At 41.2% G+C, this 16,845-nt stretch overlaps 1 protein-coding gene across 1 annotated transcript; it reads right to left on the bottom strand.

Moving 5' to 3' along the window:
* Positions 1-6,836: 6,836 nt before the first annotated feature.
* Positions 6,837-11,949, bottom strand: LOC124270305. Its single transcript, XM_046705347.1, has 2 exons — positions 11,831-11,949; positions 6,837-8,247 (listed from the first exon to the last, which is right to left on the bottom strand). Exon 2 carries the CDS (start codon positions 8,234-8,236, stop codon positions 7,280-7,282), a length of 957 nt encoding a protein of 318 aa, XP_046561303.1. The 5' UTR covers positions 8,237-8,247; positions 11,831-11,949; the 3' UTR covers positions 6,837-7,279.
* Positions 11,950-16,845: the final 4,896 nt, after the last annotated feature.

Raw genomic sequence — 16,845 nt, 5'->3', positions numbered from 1 at the left:
TTTAACATTGAGTGTATAAAGTTATACATAAACACACAAACCAATTTAATACATACCTATGTCGTTCAGGTATAAGGCAGAATTTTGTTCGCTCACACTTTCCGTAAACATGCCAAATTGAAAATACAGTAGCACAGTACTTTTATCAGTGCACGATAAAAAGCAGAGAAATTTACTGTTTTTAAACGCATAACAAAAGTAGGAGTAACATTCAGCGGTATCTACTTTTCCAACTGAGTTTATACCATGAGATAGGACATTTAATACTCTACATTTCTGTGTAATTTTATAGCTGTAGGTAGATCCAGTGCTGCGCAAACAAAATTCTGGCGCAATGTTCACTTTCCAGGAAGTTTAATGACGCTCTAATGATACCCAAGGACCTTCATTAAGTTAATGACGCACTAATGACAACACGACGTCATTAAAACGTTAGTACAAAAGAATTTAATGATACATTTGTTAATGAACGTTTAATGGCACGTTCATGCTTCATTAAAGTTTGATACAACCGGGTCCTGAACATCAACCCCCTATGAATTGTAATTTAAAGATACTTTCATAATTTGTTCATGGCATGGTGGCCCTGTGGTACTGAACTCACGGTTTACGGTTTCTTGGTACCAAAAGTTCCCGGGTCGATCCCACCTTCAGCACTGTTTTCGTTCAATATTTTTTTTTTCAGATCTTCTTTACTAGACCTTCTTCTATACCCACAACTTCACGTAATGGCTAATAGAAAGAGCTCACGTAAAATATGAAGAGATTATTGCCAATGTGAAGAAAACACCTTTCTCAATTTCCGTTGATTAATCATGCTCAAGTGGCTATAATACCATGTATAACATGTCCCAACTTGTCACACATTGTGCAACACTATGCAACATTACTCGGAGCCAAACAGCTGTACTGTCTTTCCGCCCATTAAATATCAGTTTTTATTCCACCCCTCCATTAATACAGTGTAGGAAGACCTACAACAATGTTTTTAACTTTACAAAGCATCTTCAATGGCAGATGAAAGTAAAAATATATTTTCAGCACACAAAAAAGAGAACAGAAACATCATGTTTATCACATACTGTTAAATACTGATACTGAATCGCGGGAGTTAAGGAGCTGACAGGCTAAAAGTCCCTATTTTGAAGACAACAAAATGTAGGAATATCTAATTTCCATCACAATTCACTTTGTATCAGTGGCCTAGACATACTAATATCCGTCAATTTGTGTTGATGATGAGGAAACAGTATCCGTGGACAATGCCTATGACACTGTGTGTATTATGTCCGACGATGTACAACACTAGACAGTAGTGGTTAGAGCGTCCGCCCGGAGAGCGGAAGGTCGCGGGTTCGATCCCCGACCGCGTCATACCAAAAGACGTTACAATATGGTACTTGTTGGTCCCTGCCTGGCGCTCGGCATTAATGGGTTCAACAAGGACAGTGGACTAGCACTATAAATCCAGCTTAAGTCTGGGCTAGTACAAGCAGCCGCACATACACACACACACGCATGCACGTCGTCATATGAGCGAAATATTCTCAAGCACGACGTTAAACCCAATTTCACCTTACCTCACCTATATGGCAACGGTCTGTAGATATTCGAGTCTTTACCACACAATCCAGTGATCAAAAGCTTGTACATCGATCTTAGCAAGTGGGATCAGACAGCAACCATGTGAGCGAATCTCACTACCGGGTTTGTCGTTCTAGTGAAAGTATCCATGTCGAGACATCATTAGGCCCACAGACCATATAGCTGAAGTAGAGTGAAGCTGTCAAACAGCACATCACACGCACCTGTTGATTTATTGATACTAACCCTAGCGCACCGGAAAACACTTAAATGTATTTAAATGTAACATTTGAATTTGAGAGGAATGTCATTCATACCCCACGATGTTTTTACAATTATGTAATCCAGCTAATTTACAGCCTATGTGGTTGTGGTCTTAATAACCTTGGTCATGTTGTGAATAATATTTTCTCAAATTAGTCCTAATTGCCGATTTTTCTGACCCCTATTTTAAAGAATAAGACCACCAGGGGGAATATCAACAGGCTTCTTAATTTCAGTTAATTCGTGTATGTTTGTCTGTGCATGGTGTTGTGGTGTCTGTGTATGGTGTTGTGTGTATGTGCATGGTGTTGTGGTGTCTGTGTATGGTGTTGTGGTGTCTGTACATGGTGTTGTGGCGTCTGTGCATGGTGTTGTGGTGTCTGTGCATGTATGGTGTTGTGGTGTCTGTGCATGGTGTTGTGGTGTCTGTACATGGTGTTGTGGTGTCTGTGCATGGTGTTGTGGTGTCTGTGCATGGTGTTGTGGTGTCTGTGTATGGTGTTGTGGTGTCTGTACATGGTGTTGTGGCGTCTGTGCATGGTGTTGTGGTGTCTGTGCATGTATGGTATTGTGGTGTCTGTGCATGGTGTTGTGGTGTCTGTGTATGGTGTTGTGGTGTCTGTGCATGGTGTTGTGGTGTCTGTGCATGGTGTTGTGGTGTCTGTGCATGTATGGTATTGTGGTGTCTGTGTATGGTGTTGTGGTGTCTGTGTATGGTGTTGTGGTGTCTGTGCATGGTGTTGTGGTGTCTGTGCATGTATGGTATTGTGGTGTCTGTGTATGGTGTTGTGGTGTCTGTGCATGGTGTTGTGGCGTCTGTGCATGGTGTTGTGGTGTCTGTGCATGTATGGTATTGTGGTGTCTGTGTATGGTGTTGTGGTGTCTGTGTATGGTGTTGTGGTGTCTGTGCATGGTGTTGTGGTGTCTGTGTGTGGTGTTCATGGTGTTGTGGTGTCTGTGCATGGTGTTGTGGCGTCTGTGCATGGTGTTGTGGTGTCTGTGCATGTATGGTATTGTGGTGTCTGTGTATGGTGTTGTGGTGTCTGTGTATGGTGTTGTGGTGTCTGTGCATGGTGTTGTGGTGTCTGTGCATGGTGTTGTGGTGTCTGTGTATGGTGTTGTGGTGTCTGTGCATGGTGTTGTGGTGTCTGTGCATGGTGTTGTGGTGTCTGTGCATGGTGTTGTGGTGTCTGTGTATGCTGTGCATGGTGTTGTGGTGTCTGTGCATGGTGTTGTGGTGTCTGTGCATGGTGTTGTGGTGTCTGTGTATGGTGTTGTGGTGTCTGTGCATGGCGTTGTGGTGTCTGTGCATGGTGTTGTGGTGTCTGTGCATGGTGTTGTGGTGTCTGTGCATGGTGATGTGGTGTTTGTGCATGGTGTTGTGGTGTCTGTGCATGGTGTTGTGGTGTCCGTGCATGCATGGTGTTGTGGTGTCTGTGCATGCATCGTGTTGTGGTGTCTGTGCATGCATGGTGTTATGGTGTCTGTGCATGCATGGTGTTGTGGTGTCTGTGCATGGTGTTGTGGTGTCCGTCGTTCAGATACCCGAGTAGCGTTACGCAAACAGTGCATGTTGCCATGTATACTGAGGCAGCAATGCATTCAATAATGTCATATCTGACTGAAGGCGTCAGTAACTGTGACAGTGTGTGTATCATGGTTAACACTGTAAAACAGTAGTCACATGCACAGCCAGTCAACCTTCCGAGCAGTTGATTACTGGATTGTCTGGTCCAAACCGCCACCATATAGTCGGGATGAGCGCGGCGTTAAACAACAAACCACCACAACCAACAACAACAACAACAACAACAAACCATTTAGTCAAGAAAAGTAATTTTATTTTCACTACAAACCAATAACGTTATGTCAACAATACTGTGACATGTAGACAATAGAATGACGTCATAGCTTGACGCCCTTACATAAACATTCATGGTACAATATACTTCACAGGAGCAGTTAAACCAAAGCTGATGTTACTGGTGTTGGTAGAAAGTGTAGTTAATGGTAACATTGCTGCCGTGCTTGACAGGTCCGGGCATTCGGGCCAAGCAGTTATTTACCATGCTGCTCTGCACCTGCACATTAGGCCTAAGTGCAGAGTCAGTAGTTTCACGAACATCCAAATCTTTCAAAGTCAACATCATTCAGAAAGTTATTGATATCGTCAGCAGGCGGGACAGCATCACAGGTTTTTTCAGTTATGGTGACTGACATATTTTCTTTTTGGCTTTCTCATCAGTGTAGCCAGTATATGTTTTGAGGCAAGATTCAGACTTATGTCCGGTCACGGTCATACTATGAAGGGAAGGGACCTGAGCTGCGTTCAAGATGTGACCTTTTGTCGCTCTCAGTGACTGATTGGTATACTTCATGGAGAGCCTTGCCTTGATGCTCAGATTTGGCATCATTGAACCGAGACGGTTGTGGCCAAGGGGAATGGGATAATAATGCTGGTTATTTTCCATCTTCGAGGTCGGTTGTTGGAACAACTTTGGGCAGTTTTCGTTCAGAAGTCTTACGTACTTCACATAAGAAAAGACATCTGGGCATCTTGTATTATCTGTAAAACAATTAATAAATTGGATGAATAAAAATACATAAAAATATAACACATTGTGGATTTGAACAAGCTCTTATCTAAGACTACAAACCACAGCTGAAGGAAATTGAATGAGAGTGACGTCACTTGATATTGTAGTTATGTTATGTGGTAACTTTGGTATGTATCCTTTCAATGTAATCACATTGGCTTACATTCAAAATATTGTTTTCAATAAAATTGCATACCTTTCTTCTCTTACATCCTCCCTCTAGCCCGGTCTCCGTCATGTTGACGGTTCTTAGTCTGTTCATCCGTTCACATGTAAACAAACCTGTCTCCGTCAGCGTCCGTGGTAACCGCGTGGTAATCTTTCTCATTTTTTGCACCTTGCTTCGATATACAACTTTGACAAAAGAGCGTCTAAATCTTCAGGGGCGAGGTTTTCAAATTCAATAGATTTACCTTTTTGACTAAGTTATTCCCTGAAAACACGTATCGCCGTCGAAGTCGCTTTCTTCGTGTTTTTAGCATCAACATTTTCCAAAATGATATTTTCTTCATTTACTGAATTTCCGCAATTCTGTCGTCTCGGCGTTGACGAATGAAGCGGGATCCCTTCAAGCAAAGCAATCTGATTGGTTGAATCATAGGGAAGTCCTCATCCGGGTCTCTCAAAATCTATATTCAGAAACTCAAGTCAATATGACTTTTGGTCGGACCTGGGTTTGGAGACAATATGCTTTTCTGTCGACGGTCACGTGACCGCCTCTAGACCAGTCAGATAGCAGGAAAAATATGCTTACTTAATAAATACATTTTATCGCTTTGGAGAAACTAAATATAGTTCAGAAAAACCTGGAACTATAATCAGGGCGAACTGGGATTCGAACGTACGCTCACCAGTTTTCGTATCTGCCTCAAGGGAAGGAAGTCGGCACAGCGAATTGCGACACCTGAATGGATGGATGGATGGTACCGGTGTATGTTTCTGAAGTGTGGATGTTCTATCTCAAAGGCTTGCCAACCTACCAACCATCTGTAATGTGCCCTTTTCAGCCAGTTTGTAGACATTTCTTCAGTTCCTCGTTTGAACCCCAAGTAGGCTCCCTCTAGTCTGCTTTGCTGAGATGCCTGTAATTGATCAATACAGTTGATATTTGTGTCATGGATGGATGGGTGGTACAGGTGTATGTTTCTGAAGTGTGGATGTTCTATCTCAAAGGCTTGCCAACCTACCAACCATCTATAAAGTGCCCTTTTCAGGTATTTCGCAGACATTTCTTCAGTTTATCGTTTGAACCCCAAATAGGCTCCCTCTTGTGTGGTTCGTTGAGATGCTTGTAATAGATGAATACAATTGATATTTGAGCCATGAATGGATGGATGGTGTGGGTTCATGTGTCTGAAGTGTGGATGCTTTATCTCAAAGGCTTGCCAACCTACCAACCATCTGTAAACTGCCCTTTTCAGCCACTTTGTAGACATTTCTTCAGTTCCTCGTTTGAACCCCAAATAGGCTCCCTCTAGTCTGCTTTGCTGAGATGTTTGTAAATGATCAATACAGTTGATATTTGTCTTGTGGATGGATGGATGGTGTGGGTTTATGTGTCTGAAGTGTGGATGTTCTATCTCAAAGGCTTGCCAACCTACCAACCATCTGTAAAGTGCCCTTTTCAGACACTTTGTAGACATTTCTCCAGTTCCTCGTTTGAACCCAAAATAGACTCCCTCTTGTTACAGACTCTTGTCCCATTGTGTATTAATTCACCTACACCTCTTGTTACAGACTCGTGTCCCATTGTGTAATAATTCACCCACACCTCTTGTTACAGACTCGTGTCCCATTGTGTAATAATTCACCTACACCTCTTGTTACAGACTCGTGTCCCTTTGTGTAATAATTCACCTACACCTCTTGTTACAGACTCGTGTCCCTTTGTGTAATAATTCACCCACTCCTCTTGTTGCAGACATGTAACATTGTGTAGTAATTCACATACATTGCCTGTAACAATTAATCTACACACACTGGTACAAACGTCTCTTTGTCTAATGTCTGATTTTACATCAATTCACGTGCGCATTCGTTAAAGCATCTGCCAGCACCTAACGATTAGCCAAATCATTTCTGTACCAACATGTCCTATTGTGTCACTGTCCACCACACCTCATTCACGAGCAATTCAACAATTTACCAACATATCCCTGTAGAGGATGGCCTGAAATAATTCTCTTTCGTATCAATTAGAGACAAAAATTCTAATAGCACAGGTGACAATAATCTGATAATACATCAAAGTGAATCACTGAATGTTAATGACAGGTTCGTCGTACCTTCGTCGCGCCTTGTATTTTAAGGAAAAACACAAGTTTAATTTTTTTTTTAAATTTAATGAGTGAAACGATGTAAGTAGATGAATGGGCTCTGTTACCCGAAATCACAATCTACTCACGATGTTAGGGGTCATTTACTGGTTCCTGGACCCATCTTACATGTCACAGCTAAACCATTTGCCCGACTGAAGCAAGGTTTTGTGGAAGAATTGAAATATGCAATTCATCCCAGATAAATTGAGGTTAAAAGTACAAGGCAGTCTAGTGCAGAGTGAGGAGACACCGCAAATTCGCTCTACAGAGTTGCGTCCCATGTGTACTCTGGATGCCAATTACCCTGGGTTCGAATCCTGCAGGTTTCGGCATTTCCTTTCATCACTTCAGGTTTTCTTCCCAAATCAAGCTAACATGCCGTGACGTAACTGTATTACTGCTCAAATAGGCGTTAAAACAACGCACTCACGTTAAACAATTCATGTTTGGCAAATATTGTAAATATTGAATATTTGGGCGAATTGCATCTAGAAAATTGCATCAGAAATGTTTACCCTACAGCTTAGCAAGAGACTCCTGACGCGACACGTGCTCTTCTAAAACATGACTGTCACTTTCCTTCTTGGGCCGGTTTTGTTTGTCAATGGCTTCAGAATGCAGCTTGACTGTTTGTCCTGACAGTTTCATGCCCTCGATGATCCCTGTCGTCGTTATCTTCAATGCATACTTCTTAAACTCATCCCCCGGCTCCGTCTCGTCCACAACGTTTACTTGCTTCTTTCTTATTTGCTTGTCAAAAATGGGCTGAAGGTCACCAATGGAAAAGGACGAAACCAACTCCTGACCCTTCTTTCGTCTGATGAACACCGGAGCCGATCCCGACGGCATCCTCATCAGTGTCTCAACCTTGAACTTTTTACATATTTCCTTCTCCGTGAACACGACCTGTGCAGTGCAGTGGCTGTTGGCTTCAACGTTGATATCACTTGTCGTTTCAAACGTCAACGTTTCTTCGAACGTCTGACCGGTAGTTTTGGAGATCTCCAGCCGTGCTTCCAGACTAGCTTCTGCAACTCCAATGGAAAACTTTGCGGACCCACCGATAGAAAATCCTGTCTGGAAGGTGACGTTTACTGAAGCTGTTCTCGCCCGTTCCATCCTGAACTTGTAGACCTGGTCCCTATTGGTGTCGTTTTGATAGTCAGTGGATAGGAGAGATGTGTTGGGAATCTGGTCGCCATGCTTGAGCTGCTTCGGTTTGGGCCTAGAATCGGACTCAGAATGGGTCTTTGATTCGGACTCAGATTTCTTGTCCATAAGCTTAGCAGGCAAGTCTTCAAATTGGTAAAAGTTCATGGGGACATCTACATCGAAATCTTTCCTTCTGAGGAAGAGCTTTCTCCAGAAAGATGATTTGTTGACGAATTGATCCCATGCCCAGTCCTGTATCTTCTTTTGTACGTCGAAAATTGGGGAGACGTCTTCTACCTTCGATTCACCACCACAGACCATGGTAATCACTTCTGAAAACAGAAAGATCTCTTAAAATATGTCGCAGATACAGTTGTGAAGCACAGGGCATGTTAATGACCACGCCAGCTCTTTTGGGAAACAATTTTACTATTTCAGATATAAACATCATGTATTTACATTGTAGTCTTCGTTTCGAAAACAGGTAATATTCCACCCTCTTACACGCAGACGGGATAACTCTGTATCTTGAATTCTCTTTAATATCTTAAATATTTCCCTCCTTACTATTTGAATGTTTTGTGGAAAGTGTGCATTAATATAACAGTTTAAGGACTATCATTCGTCATTCCGAGTAGGACAACATGTTATAAAGTTCTGAGACTTGTTTTTCAAACGATAGTTTTCTGTAGAAAAACAATTAAGTCAATACTTATAACATAGTATGACGCTACAATATGTTTCCTTTAACGCTTGAAGTGATGTGATGATTTGATTTGGTGTGACAACAGTATTATGCGAGTTTTATGCAATATATTGGAGGAAGTAAATCTGAAATATATAAATAAAGCTTACAACAGGAAATTCCTGCTAAGTCATGTCATTTACATATTCATCGGATCGTGATCGCGTATATCGAAGTTGATTATCCCACGGATAATACCTAGAGATTATTACACGAGCAAGTGTGTCATTCAACTTATACAGAACGAGTGTGAAATTGTGTATTGTCCGAGCTCGAGTCTAAAAGGTTCTTTAATTATCCATTTATGCATGTACATTTGTGCAGTAAACTCGGTAAGCAACTATGGCGACCCTCTTCATTTACGGTACGTTCAGTTGTTTAATAACGGGGGGCGGTGGGGTAGCCTAATGGTTAAAGCGTTCACTCGTCACGCCGAAGACCCGGGTTCGAATCCCCACATGGGCACAATGTGTGAAGCCCATTTCTGATGTCCCCCGCCGTGATGTTGCTGGAATATTGCTAAAAGCGGCGTAAAACCAAACTCAGTCAGTGTTTAATAACGTCACAGAGGACGGAATACAGAAAAAATGGTTGCTAGGCAAGAGTGTATATACACAATGTGGGTAATAACTGTCATGTGAGAAAATAGGTTTATCGTTCTAAAATGGTTTCCACTGAAGATATTTCTTGGCGACATCAAGGGATTTCCCGTTGAAAATGAAACTGCATTATACCATAACGAGACAACCGAGCATGATCACAATACTGCCCTCTCCAGACAGGTCACTGATTCTAACATTTTACTAACTGAAAATGCTTAAAGAATGACATCGGATTGTAAACATAATCTCACTCTCATGTATATTGACATCTCCCACTCGTGTTTAATTTCTTCAAATATATACAGATTTAAACGATTACCATGAATATCCGCGATAGAATTGGTCTTCAGCAACCCGTGCAAGAGGCGACATACAACCGGTATATTGCTGAGTGTTGCGTTGAACAACAACGAAACCAACCAAACGTATTTAAACGAATAAGGCAACATATGAAAGTACAAGTGTTCCTATATCTCTTTCTTGATTTCACCACAGTGTAATTCAAAGGCTTCGACGAAACCCGGAAAAAGAATATAGGGACACTGGTCCTTTTGTATGTTATCTTGTTCGTTTCTATCGATATTTCAAAAACGGTTTTAAAGCACATCGGCAAACCATGAAGTCTTATGTCAAACTGAGAATTAGTTTACAGTCTAAAAAATATCAAATGAGTAGTATTAATGATATATGTCAATTGCTATGACATTATTAAATGACATGATTAAATGTCAAGATATAATGTATACAGTTCAATCGCATAAAATCTTTTCATACCCAAATAGCAAATCTCAAAATGCATATTCTATCGGAATACGTTTGTAAAACAAATAGATTAGAACCATGGGTTTATTTCCAAATAACAGCATTCAGTTGGATTCCCCCGTTATATTTGTCTGCTTGTTTTGGTTGAGAAATAAATTAACGCGCGTCCTTTGGTACATCTGTATCTTCAAAGATCCCGGGTATTCAGTGTTCATAAATGCATCTCACACATGATGTAAAATTTGTATTAAGGTATATCACACTTTTATTACAGACGGTAGCCCAGTCCATTGTGATGTTCAGTTACGTCAGCCGGCGAATCGTCACAAAGTAGGTCGAGTCCCTGGTTGCAGCTCGTGACAGCCTGGTTGAAGCCATTGATCAGTGCACCTTTAAACATGTACTGAATCCTTTTGAAATAGTATTTTGGAATGGTACGCTTTTTGTTCGACGACGTCTCCTAGTTTCGTTTCCCTGAGTGGATGCAACTTGAAAAGCTCTCACACAATTAAGCCAGTAAGCGTACATTGCCTAAGAACCCTAAGATCGTTTAAGCTTGAAAATATTTCAGCATTAGGACAGATGCAATAACATTTCTAAAGATACTCATGTCGTGCACACATCGACGATCATAATAACTTGCTGACATCCATTAAGCAAAATGAATATAATAACTACCCTGTGAACATACCCATGAAGGTCCGCGTGAGAACTGATCTTTCACTACCCATATTACTCTTAAGAGACGACAAACTGGATGGGGTGGTCAGGCTCGCTGACTTGGTTCATTCACATAGTATCCTTGTTACCGTGATCGATACTCTTGATGTTGATCACTGGACTGTGTGATACAGAGTCGAATTTTTACAGACCGCCGACAAATAGCGTGAATATTGCTGATAGCGGCGTTAAGCTCTTCCGTTTGGGTAGTAGTCTGGTGGTTATAGGGTTCCCGAATGAGACGGGTTGGACTCCCCAAGCCAGTTGCCTACAGCCTCCTGCCCTGTTCCTCATGCACAAAAAACCCTCTGTGATTTTGTCACCGGAATAAAGCGGCGTAAAACCATTTCGTTCAACTGTATTACAACGAGTCTATTCGATCAGTCGTCCTTATAACGAGGCGACTAGAGGGATTGGGTGGTCAGGGATGCTGACCTGGTTGACACATGTCACGTCTCAGACATTTTACCTCACTCAGACGAGTGCGCTGTCGCTGCATACAACCGCTGATTCACCACCTACAAGTTATATGAGTACCCTGACGAACTGTTATGTATCGACCTGTTTATTTAGCGCTTAGCAACGCCCAGTTGTGTACTCAGACATGTCACAGTCTATTTCATACTTCGTTAATGCAGCCAACATTTATTCTGTGAGAGATTCTCGAATACGTTCGCGGTTGTAATTTTCTGAGGCCATTGTGTTAAACTAAACTGTAAAGTGTGTGCAGTATGCCATGTACACATGACACCTTCACGACCTACAGTATATATTTCAAACATGATATTTCATCTACAGACACACTTGTTCTGTAAATGGTAATACATCTATAGATTGCATTGTTACCAATTTACTCAAAAATAAATTGATGTGTAATAAATTAATCTGATTACTGTTAAACGTGAATAAATTAATACAATGTCCGCCACATTTCAACACGATCGGTTTCCAAGCTGAAGCCAACGACGCAGCGATAAGATCAAGGTTATAATGCAAATTTATGCACTGATTAGCTGATAGTGTAAAACCTCTGAAGATGCTACATGCATAATTTACAGAAATACATTATCGTTTTCAAACTGTTACCTTTAAGCGCTCTCCGTGGAGATCACCTGGCTTCCTTGTAGGATGCTCTCGCCTCGTAACACGGCGTTACATATGGGTCACCATGACCTTCCTGTCTCGGATCTCTAACGCTTGTTCTGATAAAGTGCTGCATATTGTGTGTCGGTTTGTAAGGTGAATAGCCAGTTTCCTGGGAAGGTTCAGCTCAAAGGTCGATATTAATGTTTCGACGAATCTCATTGTCGTGGTTTCACATTAATGTATAATGGAACCTGTTAAAACAGGACTCTGCTTATTCCAGAATTTTGTCCGTTTCGCTTACCCTCGAGTGTATTTATGTTTATTGCCTTGTAGTCTTGACTTCACATTCATGTATAATGGAACCTGTTAAAACAGGACTCTGCTTATTCCAGACTTTTGTCTGTTTCGCTGACATTTGTTTGTACATGTGTTTATGTTTATTGGACTATTATTTATAAACAAGACTATTCCAGATATTTGTTTTGCTCAGTTTCGAATATATTTTGGAGAGATGGGGTAGCCCAGTGGTTAAAAACGTTCGCTTGTCACGCCGAAAACCCGGGTTCGATACCCCACATGGGTATATTGTGTGAAGCCCATTTCTGGTGTCCCCCGCCCTGATATTACTGGAATATTGCTTAAAGCGGCGTAAAACCATACCCACTCACTCGAATATATCTATGCTTTTTGTCTTGTCGTCGCGACTTCACATTCACCTACAATGGCACCTATCAAAACAGGAACCTGCCTATTACAATCCAATTCGTTTTCTCTCCATTTTGAATATATTCATGTATATTATCTCGTAGTCTGTTGTCTTTATGACTCCGGTTTGAATTACCTCACGCTTATTGTCTCGTGGTTGTGACTTCACATTCATGTACAATGGAAATTGTTGAAACAGGACACTGCCAACTCCAGATCAGTCTCTTTCGCTTCAAGTCGAATAAGCTCATGCTTATTGTCTCGTAGTTGTGAATTCACATTCATGTACAATGGAAATTGTTAAAACAGGACACTGCCAACTCCAGATCAGTCTCTTTCGCTTCAAGTCGAATAAGCTCATGCTTATTGTCTCGTAGTTGTGACTTCACATTCATGTACAATGCAACCTGTTAAAACAGGACCCTGTCCATTTCAGATCAGTCTGTTTCGCCCCGTCTCGAATAAGCTCGTGCTTATTATCTCGTATATTAGGCTTCACATCTGCACTCCAGACTGTGAAAACAGGACACCGACTAATCAAAATCTGTCAACCCTAGATCAAAACCACCAACCCAAGTTAATTTCTTCAGTGTATCGTGAAATGTCACTTGCGTTAAATAAATACTTATGTTGTGCACAAAATCTGTTGTAAAAGGTGAGCAGTACGAATTTAGTCTCTGGGGATAATTTTCGTACTTATTTGTAAAGGAGGCAGATATCTGTCAACAATCTCTTGTGTAATTATGACTGTTGCATATAATGTGAACGGCCTTATGTAGGACTTCATGGTATTACAGGCATACCGCAATACGATACGTATTATAATACCTTTTTATGAGAAATCGGTGTATTTGTTGAAAATTTACTTGAAGTTAAAATGTACAAAGACTTTCATTTACATGTGATGTTTCCCTTCGTGGTTTTGATAAAATGGAATTAATTACATACTTTCATGACTGTAAATTGTATAAAATTGATCTCTACCTATCCAAACTAATTTTAAGACTGGTGATATAAGAACCATAACACCATGTCTAGAGCCTAACTATGTAGCAAACAGAATTAGCGCGAACAATCAGTAACACTTGCCGTCAAACAAGTTAGCTCGCAAACTATAGTCCGTTTGGCTCAAAAGCGGACCGATGAATTGCAATCTAACTCGAAAACTAATAAACATATAATACTCAATGAAACACTGATCATAATCAAAACGTCAGACCAACTCTGTGAGTTTTTTGCAGATTTTTTTGTCATAAAAATAAAATTTGTTTAACAATCTATCATTAAAATATTGACATAGTCCACTATTTGTTACGAGGGAGGAGTGCAGAGAAAGGGACAACCAGGTGTGCGAGAAAGGATGGAGACGGCACAGCACAGGTTAATGAATCAATAACTTTGTCGGCACTTGTGCACGGGCTTCTCTAACACCTGGCTGTCCCTTTCACTGCACTCCTCCCTCGTAAGAAATAGTGAACTGTGTCAATATTTTAATGATTGTTTGTTAAACAACTTTTTTGATTTTAGGACATAAATTCTGCAAACAAATGACAGAGTTGGTCTGATGTTTTGATTAGGATCAGTCATTCATTGAGTATTATGTTTATTAGTGTTCGAGTTAGATTGCAATTCATCGGTCCGCTTTTGAGCCAAACGGACTATATACGGGTTTCCGAATCGCAATAAATTGCAAGATAATTCATATGCCAGTACACGGCCACGCCTTATGTGTTCATAGTGTCAGACAAAGGACAGACAATAGAATATCACATTCCGGACCATTCCTTTAACTGGATTAACATACCATTTCACAACCGTTCAGTTAATTCCAAACCCCGTCAATCAGGTGAGGTGAGGTGAAGTGAAATGGGGTTTAGCGTCGTACTTAAGAATATTTCGCTCATATGACGACGTACATGCGTGTGTATGTGTGGCTGCTTGCACTAGCCCAGACTTAAGCTGGTATTATAGTGCTAGCTCACTGAGATACCATGCCATGAAACAGGAATACCCCACTCAGACTAATATACTGACTCGAAGCTCGAGCCGACCAGTCCTTGTTGTACCCTTTAATGCCGAGCGCCAGGAAGGGAACAACAAGTACCATATTTTAACTGTCCTTTGGTATGACAGGGCCGGAGATCGAACCCGCGACATCCGGACCGTTATTCAGGAAACCCTGCACTGAGGGTTATTGGTTTTTAAAGATAAGACGTAGTTATGTCCCTATTATTTGACGATGCCGTGAAAATGTATTTTAGTATAATCACAATTAACTATCAGTTGATGTGCTCCATAAATTTTTTTAGATATGTTTTTGTTCATAACTGTCATGGGTAACGAAAAGATATGAAGTAGACTGGCAGTTACAAGTGATACATATGGAGAAGGATGTCCACCTCTTTATAATAAGGAACGCGTTTCGGAGTATAGTTTCGTCCCCTTTTTCACTAGGGGAGAGTGAATGAGTGAGTAACGATGTACGCCGATTTTAGCACTATTCCAGCAACACCATTATGTTATATCTGACATGACACTTTCTCAGAAAAGTTCAGATGTCAATACACTTTTGGTTGAGTCTCATCTGTCTCCAGCACACACGCACGCACGGACGCACGCACGAACACACATATTGTTGTTATATTCGTTATACATATCTCAATATAGTCTAGTCAAATTTCTCAGATGTGGATTTTAAGGATGCATGGGGCATATTTGAGTAAAAGCAAGCAAACCACATATTTTGGTTTAGTATTTCGTGCTGAATGCGAATCTGTTGTTTGTTAAGCTCACAAATGCCAAGTAATTAGGTCACTAATTGGGGTCAAAGGCCAATGAGTGCAAAATTCAAATTTGTTTTTAAAGTGTTGTAGTTATCATTGTCTATCCATACAGTCAACTCACTTTACAATATACATGTGCTCTCGTCTAGAGCCAGTACTTTGTCGAAATACAGTGACGCAGGAAAGCGGTTGAAAATACAGGAAACACCAATATCTTACATGGAACTTCTATTGTTTTACAAGAAGCCCGCGTGTACGATTCCTCCTGACATGACGCATTCGAATTCACAGGCCAAGTGTCGAAACTGAAATATCGACAGTTTGTACATCACGATACTCCCCATTAAACCCAAAGCTATGTGTGGCCACTCCCCCAATTTTGAGTAGAACGGGCCTTTGGATTTGTATAGCACTTCGGGAAAAACCCATTGATTGCAGAGCGAACGATGCTGTCATTTGAGCAAACGACCACTTCCCTGTATCACAGGCCCGGGCTGGGATATCATCTTAAACGGCAGAGATAATGTATGAAAAGTATTTAGTTATGTTAAATATCTAGCTAAATAGCATTTTGTCATGTCACATTATATCTTCAACAATCCTTAAAGATACGGGTTAGAACCAGTCATCAAACCCACGCTTGTCATAAGGAGCGACCGGTGGGATTAGAGGGTTAGAGGGTGAGTATTGTTTTACGCCGCTTTTTGCAATATTCAAGCAATGTCACGGCAGGGGACACCAGAAACTGGTTTCACAGATTCAACCTATGCGGGGAATCGAACCCGGGCCTTCAGCGTGACAAGCGAACGCTTTAACCTCGTCGCTACCGCCCTTTAAGACGGTTAGGTTCGATGTCATGATTGATTCATGCCATTCGTATCCCAGATGCGTAGATCAATGGTCACAATGTCAGTCTCTTGATTGTCCGGTCGAGACTCGATTGTTCAAAGGCCGACATCATATACCTGAACAAACACAAAACAAAAAAAAACATGATAAACACCACAGGCACTATCATATGAAAGTAAGCTTATGACAAATGTGCAATATATGTTTTTTAAAGATCATCTGAGCATAGTTTCTGAAATATAATTAGTAACGGAAGCTCAATTACTGGCAAACAAGGATAAGTTGAGCACCGACCTGACAACTGACCCGTATTAGCATGTATGACTCTGAGTGCCCCCACTGGCCTTTGCCATATATAATTGTTAGCGAAGGGGCCCCAAGTTGTCCGCGATCAAGGGTAGTGCTACCTGCTACACCGACCACGTGAGAGTCTTATGAGCAAGACGTGTGCAGCTGCAGCTTGTTCAGTTTGACCTGATCAAGTGGATACTAACGTATTGCGTGACCGTGTCACAACTGGTGGGGTCTATTATTGTGAAGGGGGTGCACCTTTGTCAGTTGATTGTCAACATGTCCAAACAGCCAAGACAAGGTCGCCGCTTGACATCTCAGTGTCGAGAAATCGTCACCAGTGCCCTAACTATCTTTAAAAAAGAAGCTACAGATGGTTTAATGTTT

The sequence above is a fragment of the Haliotis rubra genome, unplaced genomic scaffold (assembly GCF_003918875.1).
Source record: "Haliotis rubra isolate DU_JTF1 unplaced genomic scaffold, ASM391887v1 Scf1506, whole genome shotgun sequence".
NCBI lineage: Eukaryota > Metazoa > Mollusca > Gastropoda > Lepetellida > Haliotidae > Haliotis > Haliotis rubra.
Note: the sequence above shows the minus strand (reverse complement) of the source record. Positions and strands in the feature narration are given on the sequence as shown.

Coding starts and splice junctions, on each gene's coding strand:
- LOC124270305 (XM_046705347.1), bottom strand. CDS start 8,236: ATGGTCTGTGGTGGTGAATCGAAGGTAGAAGACGTCTCCCCAATTTTC.